The 20,419-nt window shown below is 43.0% G+C and overlaps 1 protein-coding gene across 1 annotated transcript in view; it reads right to left on the reverse strand.

The window, feature by feature from the left end:
- Window positions 1-16,115, reverse strand: part of LOC110074641 (inactive dipeptidyl peptidase 10) — a 38,042-nt gene extending 21,927 nt beyond the window's left edge. Inside the window, exons 1-11 of the mRNA XM_020785020.3 lie at window positions 15,925-16,115; window positions 15,425-15,520; window positions 14,291-14,385; window positions 12,970-13,044; window positions 11,456-11,508; window positions 6,618-6,699; window positions 5,528-5,648; window positions 3,424-3,578; window positions 2,575-2,675; window positions 1,697-1,820; window positions 701-739 (exon numbers count right to left, since the gene is read on the reverse strand). Coding sequence (XP_020640679.3) covers window positions 701-739; window positions 1,697-1,820; window positions 2,575-2,675; window positions 3,424-3,578; window positions 5,528-5,648; window positions 6,618-6,699; window positions 11,456-11,508; window positions 12,970-13,044; window positions 14,291-14,385; window positions 15,425-15,520; window positions 15,925-16,081 — 1,098 coding nt within the window. The 5' untranslated portion in view covers window positions 16,082-16,115. The remainder of the gene's footprint in view (window positions 1-700; window positions 740-1,696; window positions 1,821-2,574; window positions 2,676-3,423; window positions 3,579-5,527; window positions 5,649-6,617; window positions 6,700-11,455; window positions 11,509-12,969; window positions 13,045-14,290; window positions 14,386-15,424; window positions 15,521-15,924) is intronic.
- Between the last annotated feature and the right edge of the window lie 4,304 nt (window positions 16,116-20,419).

The following is a 20,419-nucleotide window of genomic DNA, read 5'->3' on the forward strand; positions in this document are numbered from 1 at the left end:
GCTTGCCTCCCAAGAAGCAGGCATCTTTTAATTTTGTGGCTGTTGTCACCATCTGCAGTGATCATGGAGCCCAGGAAAGTAAAATCTGTCACTGGCTCCATATCTTCCCCTTCTATTTGCCAGGAGGTGATGGGACCAGTGGCCGTGATCTTAGTTTTTTTGATGTTGAGCTTCAGACTGTTTTTTGCACTCTACTCTTTCACCCTCATTATGAGGTTCTTTAATTCCTCCTCACTTTCTGCCATCAGAGTGGTATCATCTGCATGGATTGCTGCCTTGTCGTGGCAAAGGTGCTTGAGTAACTCAGAGAAGCTGTGGGCTATGCCGTGCAGGGGCACCCAAGACAGACAGGTCATAGTGGAGAGTTCCGACTAAACGCAATCCACCTGGAGTAGGAATTGGCAAGCCACTTCAGTATCTTTGCCAAGAAAACTCCATGGACCCGAAACAAAAGGGCTGCTCTTAGAGCTAGACTATTTAGGGTATTGCCAACAAATATTATTTATTGAGTGAACGGCTGGTACGTTATAATTTGTTTTCATAACACGTTCAAAATTGTTTGTTTCCTTTGCACGGGGAGGGTGAAGTAAATGAAAAAAACATAACTCCCATTGATTATCTGCTTGGTAGGGAAACAGCAGCTTCCTGGTAGTAGACTTAGACTGGGGGTGATAAAGGAGTGAGATGGTCAGTTTATTACCTGCATGTTCACCCAGGCATCTGATGTCACCTTGTATTTCTAGGGGGAGAGAGCAGCTTGTTAAACAAAGCCTTTGGGAGGGAGAAATCATGACAAGCTCCCAATGAAACTATATGCAGAAACAAAACAAAAAGCACAGATACATCTGTTCCCAGTTACCTCTTGAGAATCTCATTTAAGACCCACTACAGTGAGCAAGAAAGCCCATCCTGGCATCACTGAAAACATAGGGGCTCAGGGTCAAACTGCTAGACAAGACAGACAGCTTCTGAAGTGGAGCAAGAGTTTTTCCCGTCACCCATAGCTTGCAAATGAACTCATTTGTTTTCTGATTGGCCCTCAGGAGGTCAGGACTGGGTTCATTGTGCTGAGCACATACAGTATCTTGCATTGCTATCAAGCTAGACAAGATAGCAACTTTGTAATTAGGAAATGATAAAAAAAATCCCCTCCAGCAACACAATTCTTTCAAATTCATATACTTTAATAATCAGACTACAAATGAAACCTGTGTCCACCTCGTGATGACCAATTACAACATGAAAGCAAGCTAATATGCAAGATATGATGGCAAGGTGAGCTAATGCTGGGATAAATGAATGTATTTTACCACTTATGGAAGCTCTGCTTCTAACAATGTGCTAATGGTATTACTGTACCAAGTTTAACCTATGTTTCCTGCTGCCTATATTGTTTCACTGCATCCTCTATAAGTTGCCTTAAACCAGATCACCGCTCCCTCTAGTCACTCTAGACCACTGTTGTTGACAATGACTTGTAGTGGCCTTTCAAGGTGTTCAGAGAAGGCCTGACCTGGAGATGTGAGGGAATGAACTGGGGACCTTTTTCTACATGGAAAGCAGATGCTGTAACACTGGGCTATGCAATCATCAGCATGACCCATGTGCTTGGGCGTGCCTGTCCTAGGCGCAGCACAAAGCCCTCTACATCTCTGTCTTATAAGTACACATTTAATTTACACATTGCTGAACTCACCTCAGCACAGGTTCCTGCGACCACCTCACAGAGGCTCCACACGGATATGTTCTGTGGCCTGTTTAGCCACCTCACAGCTAGCCGGGAGAAGGCCACCCATTTGACCATGGTGATGTAGTACTCCCTGTGGAGAAAACCGCAGTGAGCGAGCAGTCCCAAATAAGAGCGTGGGGGGAGGAGTAGCAGGAAACAAACCCATCTGCTCCCCGAAAACATCGTTTCGGGGGGGGGGAGCAGAAAGAATCCACTGATCTTCTCAGGGTCTGGCAGCACAGCCAGCTGAGGCAGTCTCAGAGTCAGCATCCGCTCTCTTCACTGCTATTCCTGGCTATTCCTTCTTAATGGGGACGTTATTAAACATACACACATTCGAACTGAACTTTCAGCCCAAGGGCTCAATTCACAGAACCGCTCAGGTATTCCAGTAGCCTAAGAGGCCAAAGGCAAAAAGGCAGGAAGGAGCCAGAACAGAAGAGAACAAAACTCAGCTTTTTATAGCTTACAGGCCTCATGGCCTGTACGTGTAGGATTCTAAAAAAAACAAAAAAACAACAACAAGCTTTTGTTAACCTTTTAGAATGCTAAAAACAAACAAACAAACAAAGCCCCCCCCCCCAGATGGTTGTACAAAAACTGGGAAACCATCAAACATGGGTGTCATGGAGAAGGGGCATGACTTTCTGAGGAGACCCAGAGGGCCACAATGGGAGCCCAGGAAGGTTTGATTCATCCCCCTTGAGGATTGAGGTTCCCTTCCCAGTTTCAATCTTTTTTGCTCAAGGGAAACTACTCCTGAATTTGCACCTGCTTTAGCACGACCTCCACTTTATTAAGAGCAGCAGCACAACAGCCCCCCTGTTCTTCTCCTCCCACTTCACCTGCTCTGGAAGGATTCGGGAGGAAGGAGCTCCAGTGGGCGAAGCCGTGCCCCAGACAGGTTAACCACAAACAGCTGAACGGAGGGAATGGGCTGGCCAGCCTGAGTGGGAAAAGAGAAAGGAGGGAAAGGAGGAAATCAAGAACAGGAGGAAGTAAGCCTGAGTTCAGTACAAGCATGTATTGTAAAGAGATGGTAAAACCAATAATGTATGGTGAAGACCAACAGTGGTTCCATCAAAACATGCAGGAATGTACTCCAAACATGGTATGGCATGAAGGAAGAATGCCTTGCTTAATAGAAGATATTTGAGTGGATTAAAAACGGCAATTCATAAAAAGGAAGGAACCTACTTTCTCTAAGCTCGTGTCCTCCAGATTGTAGGACTACAGCTTCCATCCTCACCAGCCAGAGGAGTTGGGTTTTGCAGTCAAGCAGATCTGGAGGTCACTTGCTTTGGAAGCTAACAGCCGAAAGCTGCCATATTTGCTTTTTCCAATCTACTGTATAGGCAAGGCCAGGGGAAGGCAATTTTTGTATATTGCTGTACGAGATTCTGGAAAGAAATGGTTGGGGCAGTGGTGCAGAGGACCCAGAGATCTGTTGGACTCTGAGGCCTGCATCAGTTATGCCTTTAGACTGGCAAATGCTGACGCTCGGGATCAGACACAAGGAGATCAAAACTTCATAGAAGAATTTCTCAAAACTGCCAAGAGTAGTGTTCAAGGGAAGTAAACTGTGAGGCAGGAATAGAAAAGATTATATCATTTTTTGTGTGTGTTTTAAACTGAGAAACATCATGTCTGCTGTTAACTCTCCCCTCATGTAGGAAAACAGAGGCATGGCTCACCTTGGGGTAAGGATAATGCTGGCTAGCTGGGTAGTTTCCTCCCAGGAACTGGGGCAGCTCCATCTTGGGCACCAGGGAATTGTTGATGGTGAGATAGGCTAACCATATGCCATCAGGTGAACACCAGTGTGCACCAGCTGCTTGCAGGATCTCCTCTTGGGAGCAGAGGACAAGCAGGCATGAGACATAGCAAGGAGAAGATTATCTGCTTAAGCTCATCCCCCAACTCTTCTCATCCCTGTTAAATACACAGAATACCCATAGATTGGAACTCACTAGAGAATAATTTAGAACAACTCACACCTCTTGGGGATTTTCACCTTGATCAGGGGTTCCCCATGCTTGGGTAACCCAGGGGTTCTTGGACTGCAACTCCCAGAAACCTTGGCCAACACAGCTAGTAAGGAAGCTTTCTGGGGACTACACCCGGGTTACCCAAGGTTTTGCCTCCTATTTAATGTCTAAATACAAACTGCTGGGAGAGATTATCTGGAATTTTGGGGTTCATTGTCCCCAGTATGTGGAAGACACTCAACTCTACCTCTCCTTGTCACCTAAATCTGAGGAAGGTGTGTTGGCTCTAGATCAGTGTTTGGTATCCATAATGGACCAGATGAGGGTGAATCAACTGAAACTTAATCCTGACAAGACAGTGGTGTTTCTGGTCAGTCGAAAGGCAGAATAGGGATGCAGCTGGTACTGGATGGATTACACTCCCACTGAAAAAACGGGTGCAGCTTGCGGGTGCTCCTGGATTCATCTCTGAGCCTGGATACCCAGATCTTGGCGGTAGTCAGGAGTGCATTTGCACAATTAAAACTAGTGTGCTGGCTACATCCATTTCTTGAGAGATCTGATCTGGACACTGTGATACATGCCCTAGTTACTTCCTGGCTGGATTACTGTAGTACACTCTATGTGGGGCTGCCAATGGAATGTGTCAGGAAACTTCAGCGGGTCCAAAATGCAGCAGCTAGATTGCTGACTGGGGCTGGTTACAGGGATCACATACCCCCTCTATTACAGTAGCTCCACTGGTTGCCAATCAGCTTTTGGGCACAACACAAAATGCTGATTTTAACCTATAAAGCCCTCAATGGCCTGGGTCCAAGCCATCTCAAAGACTGTATCTTCCATTATAAGCCTATCCGGGTGTTAAGATCATCAGCAGAGGCCTTTCTCTCGATCCCGTCACCTTCACAGGTGTGTCTAATGGGGGACTCAGGAGAGGGGCTTCTCTGTTGCTGCTCCCAGACTTTGGAACTTCCTCCCACAAGAGGCCAGGCTGGCCCCCTCTTTGCTGTCCTTCCATAAGCAGCCAAAGACCTTTCTCTTCAGGCAAGTCTTCCCTCAGTAACCAGCTACCTGTGTGTGATTGTGTAGATGGATTGTTTGTTATGATTAATGCTTTGACTGAATTTTAGTACTACTTGGGTTTTCCATTTCTCAGAGTGGCATTTTTTTAAATGTATACTTATTGTTCTTTAATATTTCCTTTTAATGATGTTAAACAGTTGTTCCGCTGAGAACCCACTGAGAGAAGCCAGGGGTCTCATGGAATGTGGACAGAGGGAAGGGACGAGGGGGGTTCAGAGGCCATAGGTTCAAACCCTTGCTCAGCCCTAGAAACTCACTGAGGGAGAAGTAATATTGGTTAAAATGCTCCTTAAACATCTTACATACCTTGAAACCCCTACTAGGGTTAAGGTAAAGGTTTCCCTTGACATTTAGTCCAGTCATGTCTGACTCTAGGGCGCGGTGCTCATCCCCGTTTCCTACTAGGGTTACCATACGTCAGATGCAACTTGATAATATAGAACAACAACAAACGTGGCAATTACTCTCAAATTGAGCGAACACTTCTTTTGTTATAGGTCTGAAAGCACTCTGCAGTGTATATTCTGTTTCCAGAGAGGAAGAGGGGTGATGTTAAACCCGGAATAGCCATTCCCAAGCCAGTGTCTCAAGATGTGTTTGACTACTGTTCCCATCAGCCCCCCCCCGGCCAACATGAATCTCTGGAGGACACCCAGTTAGGAAAGGCTACGTAGAAAAATCACAGCAGTTACTCCAGACTGAGGGCTCCTGGCAATGTCTCCTTTACCTTCATACAGCCAGTCCGGAATCCCATTGTAGAGAATGCCTTGGCGTCCAGATGAGGTGATGGGCTTGGCCCTGCTGGAGACACCAGGCTGATAGTAGAGATCATTATCCAGCACAAAGACCTGGGAACAGGAGGAGTCGGTAAGATGAGCAGATCAGCTCATCTGGAGCTTTTCATTCTTCCACAACCAGAATTTAGCCGGGAGCAGCGCTTTGGCAGGCAAAATGGGGCTTTTTACCACTTTAGGGCAGAGCCTGGATAAACAACTGTTCAAAGTTCTGTTTTAGGGACATCAGCACAGAGGCTGGCTCTCACCAGCACACTGACAGGACAAGTTCTCATTACGTTTCTAGGTAAATATGGAAACAGAATCACAGGTCAAATTCATCTGCTAGGCCAGTTAATCCAGGCCATGACTTTCTGTGGCAACGTTTTGTAATTTTGTCAGCCAATAAACTTCTCAGGCCTGTTATTGTAGGACACTGACTCCTGTCATCCTTAGACTGTGTCACATATACTGAGAGATAAGGGGAGAGATGTAGTCCAGCAACATCTGGAAAGGACACCTGTTCCCCATCCCTGGTCTAGATGCTTCACGGCCTGTAGAAGTTCGGAGTCTGAAGGAAAAGACCCCAACAGGATCTGAGATCAAAGTGGACATGGCTAGTGTAGACAGACGTGCCAAAAGGTGTTCTGTTAAAGTTGGATCTGCAATTCATTAGTCTAAACTACAGTTGCCGGTCAATTGAAACAAATTGTCAATCGATTAATTTGCCTTTTAGCCATTGAGGTGAAGAATGGCACCTGCACCCACCTCAGATTCCACATGAAGAAGCTGACTGAACTGAAGGTTAATCACTTCAACACTGGTGTCAGGGAAGTGGCTATACAGAGCTTGGAAAAATTACTTTTTTAGGTTACAATTCCTAGCACACCATAGCCCAAAATTACTTTTCCAACCAGGGTGGTTTGCTACACAGCTCTACCATCTGTTCACTGCAATATCTGCCTCCCAGTGGGAGGGTTATTTCCTAGTAGTAAGACAAGCTCTAATAATTCAAATGAAAATAAATTGAATAGACTCATATACCAGTTGGTTATTTTGAGCTCCCCATGTTGCATGCTGCAGGCGCACAGCCTCAGCCTCAGGGACATCTAGGTTGCTGGTTTCTCTAAAAGGGGGAAACAAACAAACATTGCAGAAGAATTACATGAGAAACATTGCAAGCAAAGCCAGTGGAATTGGCCCTTTATGTCAGGTTTGCTCCATCACCACCACCTACCATTAAGGTACCGTAGGTGAACCAGATATTTTTATGAATTAAACATGGAATGTCATCTTTCTATAAGGAAGATAGTTCTGCAAAGTGGTCAGAAATGTGCACATATACATACCATATTTTTCCGTGTATAAGACCCCCCATAGATAAGACGCCCCCCACTTTTCTAATCCAAAATTAAGAAATCTAAGTGGGGTTTAGCAAGTGTAGGGGGAAAGGGATAAAAGTGCTGCAGAATTGCTTTGATCCCTGCTTTCCCCTCCACTTGTTTTTGTTCTTTTCTCAGCTTACCTCCGGGTATAAGACGACCCTCAATTTTTAGTCTAAAGATTTTAGACAAAAGTATAGTCTTATACATGGAAAATATGGTAATTTGTTTTACTGCTGACTGCAACAACCAACTTGCCTTTATTCAAAATTCAGATTTAACAAATAAAAAATAAAGTAAAAGCTGAGAAGTCATATGTCATTTTAATTTATCATTTGTTAATGCATTTAAATGTGTAATTTTAAAAAATTACAAGCTGCCTTAGATCCTTCAGGAGAAAGACAGCAAATAGACATACATTGTGTGTGTGTGTGTCTGTGTATGCGTGTACAGTTATATATCTAAAGCAATTAAGATTGTATACACATATACACAAAATCTTAATTAGGCATAACAAAACAGACCACAAATGTAGAGCATGCTCTCTCTCCTCACCATTTTGCATAATGATTTTTGAATACTAAATGTTTAGTAGGATTTTAAATTAAAACACTGGAAAGAGAAGAGAGAGAAAAGGCCACGTTATCAGTTACAAGAAGAGTAAGAGCTTCCTTCTTTGAGAGGTCATGTATCTGTATTACTGTAACAGCACTACTTCATGGTGAGTGAGCAAAGTATGGTGGAACCAAGTGGGGGACTATGGATCAAAGCAGAATTTTGGCACTGGATTATCAATATGACAACTCACAGTGACAACCACTCATGACCGCTGTCTACTTTCTCCACTGTCAGAGGCAGTATGCTGGGAGGAAAGGGGATATGTTGCCCCCCCCAATACCCTGCTTGTGGGCTTTTTGTTGGTCAATAGTTGGCCAGAGGAGCCAGCCCTGTCATGAGGCAGAGTGAGGCAATCCCCCTGAAGCAGCAGAAGCTGGGGAACAGGGCTGGCAGTTTCCTGGCTGTTCCTTGTTGGAGAACAAAGGTCTGTGAGCTGTGAGGCCAGCCCTGAGGTGTTCTGGAAGACCCAATCTCACTTCATTGGCACTCTAGTCTGTGGAATAATGGGAACCAGCCATCCTGTCCTTCCCCTCAGGCAGCCAAATGCCTCTTGGGTGAGCTCTGTATGCTTTTCTGGGATGAGAATACTGTACTGGACTAGATTCAAGAGGGCTCCTCTTATGTTATTAACCAAAAATCTGAAGAACAAAGATTTCTTTACATTTCTTTATGAGGAAAGGTTTTTTAAGCCTGTGCAGCTCTGTATAACTATTTTACAAATCAGCATCTCTTTACTGTAAAGATGAACTGAGGAGAAATCTGAGTGTAAACCCCCAGGAGGGGTTAATTCTCTGCATATGCCGAATGTCTATATGCTGGGAACTCATCTATGTGCTCATTATATTAAAAATGTGGAGTGTGACACTGTAATCTGCTAATGGATTTCAAATTAATTCTTTTGGATAGACTGTAATGACAGACAGCAACGTCCACCAAAAATTTTTATAATGGGCAAATTGGCTGTTGGCCTGGAGGGAAGTCGGAAGGAAGTATTGACAGATGTAATTTTTTTTCAAGAAGATCTCTTAATTTCAAGTTCTTCTACAGGCATAACCAACATAAAATGGTAAGTTATAAGTGAATGTTATAGAAGATATAAAAGCTGTCATAAAGAAGTGTGTGGGCATAGATAGGAAATTATTCAGCCCATCTAGAGCTGAGGGCAACCTCACGATGCTTTCTTGCCAGGGATCAAAAACAAGATGATGTTCCACATACAGAACTGAACTGGATCGGCAGTTAACTTTGGTGACAGTTGGGACAGCGTCCTCGCCTCCACCTGAAGGTAGTAGGTTAGTTTAGGAAATGCAGAAGAAGTTGTAGAGGAGAATGGCTGAGGAGTTTCATCATTCTACCTAACGTCAGGGCTGGCCATGTGTGAAGGCGAGAAGAGGAGTGAGCCGTCCTCAGACAAGAAAGAGACCATAGAGGAGAGTGGGTGTGTAGAGGGGGGTCTTGATTGAGATAGAACAAGCGGAGGGATTTGAGAGAAAACCGGTGGAGGTTTGTCTGGCAGATGAGGGAGGGGAGGAGCTAGACCTCATCGTATGGGAAGATATAAATGAGGACAAAAGTGCACGCGTTTTCAGACTTTGGACTGATACCAACACGGAACGGAAAGTGAATCGAGGGGTTCAGACAGAGCCCATGCTCGGAATGGGAGGAGCTACCGGTATTACTGCAGAGTTTCCTAATCTATTTTTGGGAGGTGGTTTACTCCCAGATCCGATTCTACCTGAAGGTAAAGGAAGGGGATACGATCCTCTAGAATGGACAGTAGTGGTTTACCCCAGGAATCACCCTGGAGGGAGGAGGGTGATCCGGCCTGGACCTTCCTTCCAGGAGAAACCCCCAGAGGGAGATTGGGCCAGGCATCCGTACTGTGGGATGGTGTGCGCAGTACGGAGGGCCCCCCTCAGACCCTTGACAGATTGGGAACGTTTTGGACCGGCACCCTTTTAGGGGGCATAGATAATCCTCCGGTTGTAAAACCTAAGAAGTACAAATTGTTGGCCGACGCGTGTTTACAAGATCCGTTTGATTCTGTGGAGTTGAGTTCTGTTACTAATAAAAATGTTAATGTTAGAGTTTCTGAAGAGCCTCCTCCTCTTTTTCCAGCCTTTACAACCAGCGCACCCCCGGCTAAAGAAGAACTTTAACTTTGGTGACAGTTGGGACAGCATCCTCGCCTCCACCTGAAGGTAGTAGGTTAGTTTAGGAAATGCAGAACAAGTTGTAGAGGAGAATGGCTGAGGGGTTTCCTCATTCTACCTAACGGCAGGGCCGGCCATGCCACAGAAGTATGATAATAATAATCCTGGGGTTTCATCATCAGGGTTTTTGGTGCAGTTGTTTTAGAACACATTTTGGTGTGTGTGGGTATAAATAAATTTGCTACTTTTTGCTTGTTAATTTTTGAAAGTAACTAGTGGATGTTACTACCTGTGTATTACATACAAGTAACTCATTGCTTTGCTCATCAGTAACATTTATTTTTAATTATTTCTTTTAAAAGGAAAAAAAATGCCCACCCCCCACCACAACTACTTTAAAATAACTCAAAGAGTAACGGCCAATATTCTATTACCAGTTCCAACTTGCAGACTAATTGAATCAGTTTCTGAATGAATATTTTATTTAAAGGTGGGCCATGAAGAAAAATTAAGGGAGTGACCACACAGAAATTTGTCTCAGGTTGATAAGAACTTCCCTCTTCTATATCCTAGTACAGTATTTAAAATTGCTGTTGCCATTTACACTGAAACGTTTAATTATCTTAGAAAGGTGTACATCACACAGCGCCCCCTTCTCCATCACTCTTCTCTGCCATTATCATTCACCACTCTTGTATCAATCTCTTTTGCTGGCATTCAAATCATTTTTCAAAAATGTTTAGTAAATTAAATACTGTAGTGCCAAACTAACAAGACATGGTTGGCATTTGAATTAATGCAGTGTCAGTTTAGCACTACTGTATCTACAAATTACATTTTTGTAATCCTGAACTGTGCCAGCCGAAGGCAGGCAAAAGGAGTAGGGTTCACTCCCACAACACATCCCACTCAACACAGTTATTGTATTTGAGTTTATATGTTATATGTATATGTTTTTGTTTATGTTATAGTTATAGAAAATAAAAATATTTTTTAAAAAAGAAAGTAGTACCTATTGTGGTAAAAAAATTAAAAAAACACAACACTCTGTGCGCCATTGGTGATGTCATCTGGACATGCCCATCAGTAGTCTTAGAGGACCAATATAGGTGACCACACAAGACAAAAGCAAGACAAAAAATGTGAGGGGAAATGCTACCAAAAAATGCAAGCCCAGCTGGCTGAAAATAATACATGACTAACTCATGCAACCAAATTAGCGCGACCATAATGTAGTTGATGGAATAAATGTAGAAAGGAATAGTGAGAAATGCAACACAATAAATGGAACAAACACTCATCCAGTTGCTCCTTAAGGTAAACACAAGACAACAACATTTTAAATTACAAAAAATGCAGAAAGCAAGAATAACACTGGCCATGTAATGAGAAGTGAACAGCACAGACCGTCACAGCCAATTATTCAAGGTAAAATACTTGGAAAAAGAGGTGTTGGAAGAAAAAAATATCATTGGTTGAAAAGCCTTAAGAGAACGGTTTGGAGACTTGCCAAATCTAAACTCAGAATACCTGTCAAACCTCCAGTAGGAAAGAGGTTTATTGTTAATGTATTATTGATATACTGCCCTTGTTGTTTTGTTTTCAGCCTTTACATGCTACAAGATATGTTGAGATTTTTCTTTTTTAAAAAAGAAAAGAACAAACCAAGTAATACATTTTGAATAAGATATCTGTAATCATAATGTGATTCCAGCTGTGTATTTCTTACCTGGTGTCCATGTTATAGATCAAATAATGAGCTGTGAAAGAGTAGCGGAAGACCTACAGACCAACAGGGAAGAGAAAGTTATGTTCGTGCATAATGGGGACTGGGGTGTAAATGTCCCTCTCCCTTTTCCAGGGCTGCCATTAGTCTTGACAATGCAACTGTGTGGGTGGCACAGACTTGTGATTGAGTCAGATTCCCTGGTAGAAGGGTTTATACAAGAGTTGACTGATTAGGAGTTGGGAAGCCCCCTTTCCAACACCTGCATTGCTGACTAATGATCTGGGCATCCAAAGGTAGCTTGGCTTTAACTACTTTTGTAGTTAGGCTGAACTAGCTGACTCTAACTATCTTTGCACTCTGCTCTAACTAAATACATGCTGGCTCTCAATGGATTCTTCCAACTTAATCTGATGGGCTGATTTCTTTGCATTGAGCCAAGTGGGTTAGGCTTATATATTTAGTCCCTCCTTTCCAATTTATCATTCTTCAGGTGTGGATGGTCTATAATTCTAGTCTTCCCTCACTATTGGTTATTCTGCCTAGGGCTGATGAGAGCTGGACTTCAACCACAGCTTGGAAGGCCACAACTTCCTCACTCCTGCCTCAATCTTTCCCAAACCAGCTCTTCTAATGAAGCACCACAACATGGAGATTTAAGGTTGAGAGAAATAACATTTTCAGCCAGCACCTAGTGAAATTATTAATTTTCCTTCCACAGAATGTGGTGATGGCCCCCATTTTTATTTATTTGATTTGATTTATATACCACTTGAGTTAGTAAAAGGCCACTACTCTGGGCAGTGAACATAAGGACATTAAACCACATCAAACATAATCACATACACCAACAACAAAATAAAGATTTTGTTGGCTTCAAAGGAGGATGAGAGGAACTGATAGACTTATTCATGTCTCTTAGTCACATGGCTTTATAAACAGCCTTCAAGTTTAAAGATGGCATGCCTCTGAATGCCAGTTGCTGGGTAAGAGAAGTTGGGGTGGGTGGCCTCACGCTCGCCCTGTGCTGGTAGGCCTTGGAGTGGCACCTGGGTGGGCACTGTGGAAAACGGGATGTTGAGTTCGATAGCCTTTGGTTGAATTCAGTGAGGCTCTCGTGTGCAGTTTGAAAAGCATTCAGATCTCATTCTGCAGAATGATATTAGATCAAGAAAATATAAAAGGTGAGGTCTTGTCCAAAATTATACTACCAGGAACCGCTAGTGAAGCAAAATTAATTCCCTATAGCTGACATGTGGGGGGGGGGGGAATTCCATCCTGGTGCATCAGCACTTTTGTCCATTTTATCATTCTCCAAGACAAGAACAGGGAAAGGCAGCCAATTATAGCCCTAACAAGCCACTTCAAGGTTTTTATGAGTGATATAAATCTCAATCATTTCTTGGTGTTGTGAGTGGGGTGGGGAGAACTCACTGGACCTCGGTGGTTTAATTCCAATGCTCTTGTTTTACCAGTCAGATGTGAAACCAATCTGAATGGAGTCTTTTGCCACATACCTGTTGGATATCATAAGCCAAAAGCAGGAACTGCAGATCTGGAGACACTTGAAACCAGGATGCCTTCAAGAAATGCTACAGAAAAACAAGGATATTTTTATAAGACAAAGATTAAATATTTTGATAATCCAGGCCTTCAGGTGCTCACGTTTAAGGACAGGACAGGAGTAAGTAGATCAGTGAAGAGCAGCTGTCTGATAGTACAGAGCAGAGTTTGGAAGCAATATGGTAAAAGTCATGCCATTATTTGTTACATTTGCTGTTGTTGTGATGATGTCCAAGGTCATGATTCTGGCTATTCTAGTGCCCATTACATTCACATCATATTTTTGCAGGTACCAGGCAACATTTGCTTGATACTTCAGCACATTTCTCAAGGGGAGGGAGGGTCAGTAAGATCTGGGGACCTTTTATGACCTCCCCCCCTATTTTTAAATAAACCTTTTAAAAAATGAATAATAGAAAGGAGTGTACTTGTGATATTTTACTAATGAGGGACATAACATGATGCTTTTTACAGTAAAGAAACAGCAACTTTAAAGCTAACAGGGTAGCTTTCTTAAGTTCTTCCATAAGGGTATAAACAGACTCGTAGACAGGAAACAATGGATTTTGGGGGAGGTGAATAGGGACAATGACACTATCTCTCATCCTCCTTTTGGCTTCCATGTTTCTCTGAGTTTACCTGTCATCCTCACAGGAATTGTGCTGACAGAGGAAGGCGTGGCCTTTCCCGTCAGCACTATATTGTGGGCTCTCCCTGCTGTAACGCCACCATGACAGGGAGCAGACGGTTGCTTTACTTGACCCCCTTTTACTTGACACCCCTCTCCCACATTCTTTGCTCTAATTTCACAGAGGAACAGCAGGAGGCAGTTTGGAAGCTGCCCTCTCAAATTTCCCACCAGGCTCAAGAGCAACACCACAGTGGAGCCTTGTGGGAATGTCAAAATAGTGGTTCCTTCTGCAGGTGGCAGTGGGGATAAGCCCACAGAGAGAGAAGGCCACACCCGCTGGGACGATGACTGGAACGTGCTGTGTCTGAAGCCAGCCTTGTTCCTTGCTTGCTCCACTCAACTGTATCAGCACTGCAAACTCTTCCTTCCCTCCTTGTAATCACAGAACAGGCATGGAAGCAAGTGCTGCTCTATTGAATACAGGTACTTGTGTGCTCCAGGAGAGAGACGGATGGAAATCTAAGTGCTCTGCCTTTTAACTGTGGAGGAATGAATACCCCTAATGTTTGGCTCCAAAAAGAACTTCTTCTCTTCCCCCCATAACTTCTATATTTTACAATAGATCATAAGGCAACTGCTCCTACCAGATCTCTGTCTTCCACCAACAGGGTGCTGTTCTTTTGGCGCATGTCCCACTTCATCACTGTCCCCGTGTCACTCAAGACGACTAGCTCATCATCTGTGCAGAAAAAGGAAAGGCAATATATCTGTAGGCCCTCCCAACAGAGCTGTAAGCCTTCCTTGGCTCTGGAGATCATGGAGACAGATCCGGTTGCTAATTGCGCCTGTTCAGGAAATTACAACTCTGTTGTCCTATACCAAGAGTATACCACCACTTCTTGACCAGTGGTGATTTCTGACACCCATCATTTGTGCGTACTCATTTTACCAAGAAGCTGCCTTTTGCCAGTGCATATCTGGGAACAGAACTGCAGAAAAGGGAAGGACACAGCCTGTGGTCATCACCAAGGAAAAGCGATTCAAGGATTTGTTTTCCAGATGAGCTATAGTTCTGCAAACCTCACCTTTCAACTTTTCTAGGAGTGATAAAAGTATTGTTCATCTTTGGTTTACCTAACAGATTTCTATCCTTTCCTTCAGTGAACTGTAGAATATGGGACTAGAAGGACCTGACCTGATATATTTAGAAGAGGGATTGGATTGACCTGTACTCATTTTAAATATATTAACATTCCCGCAGGAAAGTTTTTTCCATTGGATTTATGTGCATCAAATTGTCTTGCAAAATGGTTCAATGTGTGTTCAGATAATCATTCAAGGCAGTGGTTCACAAGCTTGGGTAACCCAGGTATTCTTGGACTGCAACTCCCAGAAACCCCTACAAACACAGTTAGTGGTAAAGGCTTCTGGGAGTTGCAGTCCAGGAACATATGGGCTACTCAAAGTTGAGAACAACTGATTCAGGGAATCCTCATTCTTTGTGGTGCCCCATTCCATGGCCTCCAGAACCTTGCTTCAACTAGAGAACCAGGATTATGCTATGTACTGAACTGTAGAAAAATGCTAAAGAAAGATTTTGAAAATCTGGAGGGAGGGGAACTCAATAAATAAATAAATAAATATAAATAAATATTTTCTGCAAAAGGTTCTATTTTAAAAGTATGCAATAGAAGAGTCTAGGTTCTCTGATAAAATGGTAAAGGGGTTCGAATGAGAAGTTCACTAAGGGACCCAAACATCTGCAGTTGCCAACTCACCTGTCACCCAGTGTACTTGGGGGTGGTGGGCATGCAATTCATCACTCTCCAGGTCAGCAAGAGTCAGCGGGATGCGGAAGCCCAAGGGGGGGTCTTCTAGACACAGAAGAACATAAAGAGTTACTCCCTCGCTGGCTGGTGTACTTTGTGTGATTGATAGCATGGCTATATGCCTATCCCCCATCTTTATGTGCCATCTGTGTGGCACACCCTGATGCTCTTTCATTATTATGTGCCAGGGTATTTGAAAGGAATTTTGGGATTTTTGCCCAAACATCCCATTCTTGCAGAAAGAACATTACATCCATCACCATCACTACCACCACTATCATTTTGCATGCATAACACAGATTGTTCTGGTTACACAAAGCTATGTATCCACCCACTCAAGGACCATAATTAAAATTTTTGTTAACCATCAGATAGCAAGAACTGCATGTGGAATTTCCAGTGCACTGCCACCTGTGGGAATATTCCTCCTGCTGACCTCACCTTCTCACCTGGAGTTAGCATCAGAATAGCCACAATGAGCACCGAGGCCAGCATGGCCACCACCAACAGGGAGATCCCAATTCCCTTCCAGTTGCGAGGTGGAGAGCGGGTGATTCCCATATGCTGAGCAAGGAGGGAAGGAGAACAGCTTTGGTCAGCATGCATTTAGCTCTGAGCAGAACAAGCAGGACATGAGCCGCGTCTGTGAGTGTATCTAATACTAGCTGAGAGAACAGAGAAGAGTTCCTTTCTTCTGTAAATTATAAGACTGTAACAAATTACAAGCCTTAATCAAAACACCAGTCAAAAATGTAAGACAGCAAGTAAGCAGAAGCAGTAGAAGGAATAGTAGGCAAATGGATAATTGTAGTGTGTTTTTAATACTTCTTTTTTTCTAGATACATGTATGATTTGTGCAGTCATGTTGGAACTGACTTATATTAACCCTAAAAGGGCTTTCAAGGTAAGTGAGATATTTAAGGAGTGGTTTTACCAGTTCCACAGCCCTGTTGAGTTTCCATGGCTGAGCAGGGATTCAAACCCTGACATTCAGAGTCCTGGTCACTCTATCCCCCACTACTCTGGGAATCTCGATATACATGTACTAGATTAGCACATGTATAGCCCCTTTTCCTCTTTCTACTTTTAGTTTCCTTAGGAAAAGGAGTGCCACCAGATCTACATGCTTAGGAGCTGTCACAGGGGGCTGCTCATTCCCTATTCAAGTTTGTTTTCTGTCCACCACTATAAGATGGAAGATTTCCTCCTTCTTCATCTTTTTGGCCTTATTACTAGTCCACTTTGATTCAGTGGTGACAAGTAGAACACTTGGCTACTGCACTATGCCAGTAGATACCAAATAGTGCTACAAACAGAGAATGGATGCCCAGATAGTGTAGGGCACATTCCTCCTCTGCAAAATGTTTGTGATATGATTTCCTTTTTTCCACAGGAAAAAAAAATATGGTTAAGCACCCGCACTTCCCTCCACTTCTGAAGCTGAGTGTTGCTTAGCGCAATGCCAGTTCAGAAAGCAGAGCTCTGCCATGAAGACAAAATGAGCACATAGGCCATAAAGTTTTGATGAAGAACCTGTGGACCTTCCAGAGGTTGATGAAAAGACTGTGAGATCTGAAACCTCACAGAAGTGTTTTTCGTTTACTGCTCCTCTTTCAAACTCCTCTCACTTTCTCTCCACTATCATGGTCTCTCCCTCGCCTTAGCTTTCTTCAGATTATTTCAGAGGGTCAGAAGCTCCTACTACCTTTGCTAGAAGGATTAAGCATTAAAAAGAGAGACTCAGCCAAGAAATAATACACACGGGCACTTAGGGAAAAGCATTGCACCATCCAGACATGCCCTTTCCTTAACCACCAAGATTCCTGTAACATTCCAGTGTTACAACAATATGGCATTTTGTTCCTCTCTTTACTACTAAATCCCTTAAAATATAAAAAATGTACACCTAATTCTCCCTCAAATAGGGCATGTAAATATGGATACAAGTATGCACACATACTTCAGTTTTCAACCCCTCTTTAGCCTGACTCTTTCATCTGGTTCAGTGTGTTGTACTTCTGGCACCTCTTGGTGGCAATACACAGATACAGAGGATGTGCCTAATACTGAGTAGAAATTGGAAGTGAACATGTGCCTCACAGTTCCAGGATCCTGCCCTCTGGAATTGTGGGAGTTGTAGACCAAAATGAACCATTTAGAAGCTCTGAACTGAGTCAGACCACGGTCAGTCTAGTCAGTATCGTCTACCTTGCAATGGGACACTTGTAGTGGATATGGCTATTTATTTTTGTATCCATTGTCTGTCCAGGATTTCAGACAAGAGTTTTTTCCAGCCTTTCCTGAAGGTGATAGATAGTAAACCTAGCATACAAAATATGTGATCTGTTATCACACTACTTTAATCCAGTGCTGGCAAATTAAACATTCTATCTGATTAAGAGCCCAGCCCTAGACATACCTACTCAGATGTAAATCCCATTGACGTTGGCAGCCCATGACCATGTGAGTTTCAGAAAAGCCAGTATGTGCGTCAGCCTGTGGCAGGATTCTCTAATGCTAATTTTTCCTTCTTTAGAAGCCAAGAAGTGCTAATATTAAAAATTAAAAAGATGATGGAGACTAGCTCTTGTATTGATCAGTCCACAAAGCTTTTAAACTAATTGCTTTGCAGCATTTCTGTTCTTCTCCCTTGCTGGTATTTTCAGTCCTAATGAAGAGATCACTTCAGAGATCTGCCAAAGCATCTTGGATGAGAGCCCAGTGAGGCAGGCTCGTTGTCCACTCTGAGACACACACATTGGGTCTTTGAACACTTTGCATGTGGAATCCACAGTTTGACACTACAGCAGCCACCCTGTGAGTTTGCCGGGTTTGCACTGTGATTAGTACCATCTCAAAAACTCTGTGGTAGCTGTCATATTTGAAACTGTACATTCAGCCTGAGACAGAATTTGACCTTCTGTCTTTGACAGAAAAGGATAGGCTTCTCAGATAGAAGGCCAAGGAATGAGATTGTTTGCATATTTGATGGTCCATCCATTGTACCATAATTTTTTTTTACATAAGAACAGTGAGGTTAGAAGCAAAGAGTTGAAGGACAGCTTCAGAATTATTTGTGAGTAGATATGGGGCAGACTTGTCATTAGCCCAACTGAGGGAGTCACCTCAGGCAGCTGATTCTGGCCATCATGAGAAGCAGCAACTTGCTGGTGTTTTGAGTTCCACAGCTAATCCATTCTGCAGAATTTTGGCTTTAGGGGGCCAAACTAAGGAACCGATGATGGCAGGTAGAAGAGGGGAAAGCTTTGTTGCTTCACCTCAGGTGGCAAAATATTTTAAGCCAATTCTGTGGGCCTACTCAGTCATAAAGTGGCCACAATGATAAACTTGTGCCAATAATTATCTTCAGGTAAACATATGATAACAGCTGACAAAATAAATATATTGTAGGCCATTTTAGGAGCATTTTTGGATCACAAGCTGGGTGTAAATAGGGCAGTGGAGAAAGAGGGGAAATGGAAACACACCAATCATGGGGGAAAAGATGATGCTACCAGGTGCCCAGGAAGAGTTAATAATTAAGCCTAACGGGCTTTGAAAAGGTGTTCCTTCTCTAAGGTAACAAGGCAGATCCCAAGCTAATAGCAACTGGTGTCTCAGCTGGAGGGAAGAAATTTTTATGTCCTCTCAGAAAAAAATACGGTATCAAGGCAATGATTTAAAGAAGAAAAAACACTAAGCATCCACATAACAAAGCATTTCCATAAATTTATAGGCATATAATGTCACATCTTCCCTTTTAATCCATCAGGAGAACTCAAAGTGTAGCTCTGGCTAGAACTTGCTGGTCAGTGAGGCAGTGAGTAAATTTTGGGTATCACGAAAGGTCTGCAACTTATTTAATTACTGCATTTATACTGCCAGGGATTCTGCTTTGTGCATGAAAATAATTTGATTGGCTTTTGATAATGTGTATTTTATTGAATGAGTGGAAACTTTTGCTACTCCGCCTCATGCAGCAAAATCTTTTGGGTCTGAATGGTTTATGGTCAAACAAGGAAGAAAAGTTTAAATTATGACATAGAGGCTGCTGAGTCCTCTGTGGTGTCCTATTTTGAAGCACAACCATTCAAAGACCAATTTCCTGCACAATAATTATAAAGTACATCTGGCTTCCCAACTTTCAGATATCACAAATTTGTTGTGACCACCTGAGTTCCCGAGAAGCTTTCATAGCAAATTATTCTCAAAAAGGCAGCTATACTAGTCTATCTTGGCATGTTGGCAAAATTAAAGTGAAAAAAAGAAAAAAGAAGAAAACAATACACAAAAATACTGGGACACTTTAAAAATACAAGAAGCAGCTGAAGAAGTGGGTTTTGATCCACAAAAGCTCACACCGGAACAACTTTTTTATTCTTTAACTAGAGCACATATTTTATTCTACATTTTCCCCCTTTAGTTTTATATATGGTTACTAATGAAAAGATAAAGACATCTTTATGTTCATGAATGTTTCACTACAAATTCTGATTACTGTATATACTCAAGTATAAGCCTAGTATTTCAGCACATTTTTTTTGCTGAAAAAGCACCCCCTCAGCTTATACTCGAGTCAATGTCAAAATTACATTTTCTCCTCTGCAGTGCAGGTGTTCTCTGGACTCCCCCGCTCATCTACGGGTGCCTGCAGCCTCTGTGCGTGGTCCGATGACCCGGGTTATGTACACTGCATTTCCGCTTCCAGAACACTCCCATCCTCCTCCTCCTGCATATTCTATATACCTACCTTCCTCCTCCCACCTTCCTCCTCCATCCTCCGTCTCCCTCCATCTTGTTACGCAGCAGTAGAGCAGTCGATAAGCGCAGCATCCGGTATGAGTTCTCCCTCTGCAGGCAGTGAAGTGTGTCTCGCAGTTCAGAAGGGCAGTATCTTCAAAAACATTTAACCTACTGATGCCTCAATTAATGTAATTTTATTGG

This window comes from Pogona vitticeps, chromosome 2, assembly GCF_051106095.1.
Source record: "Pogona vitticeps strain Pit_001003342236 chromosome 2, PviZW2.1, whole genome shotgun sequence".
Taxonomy (NCBI): Eukaryota; Metazoa; Chordata; class Lepidosauria; order Squamata; family Agamidae; genus Pogona; species Pogona vitticeps.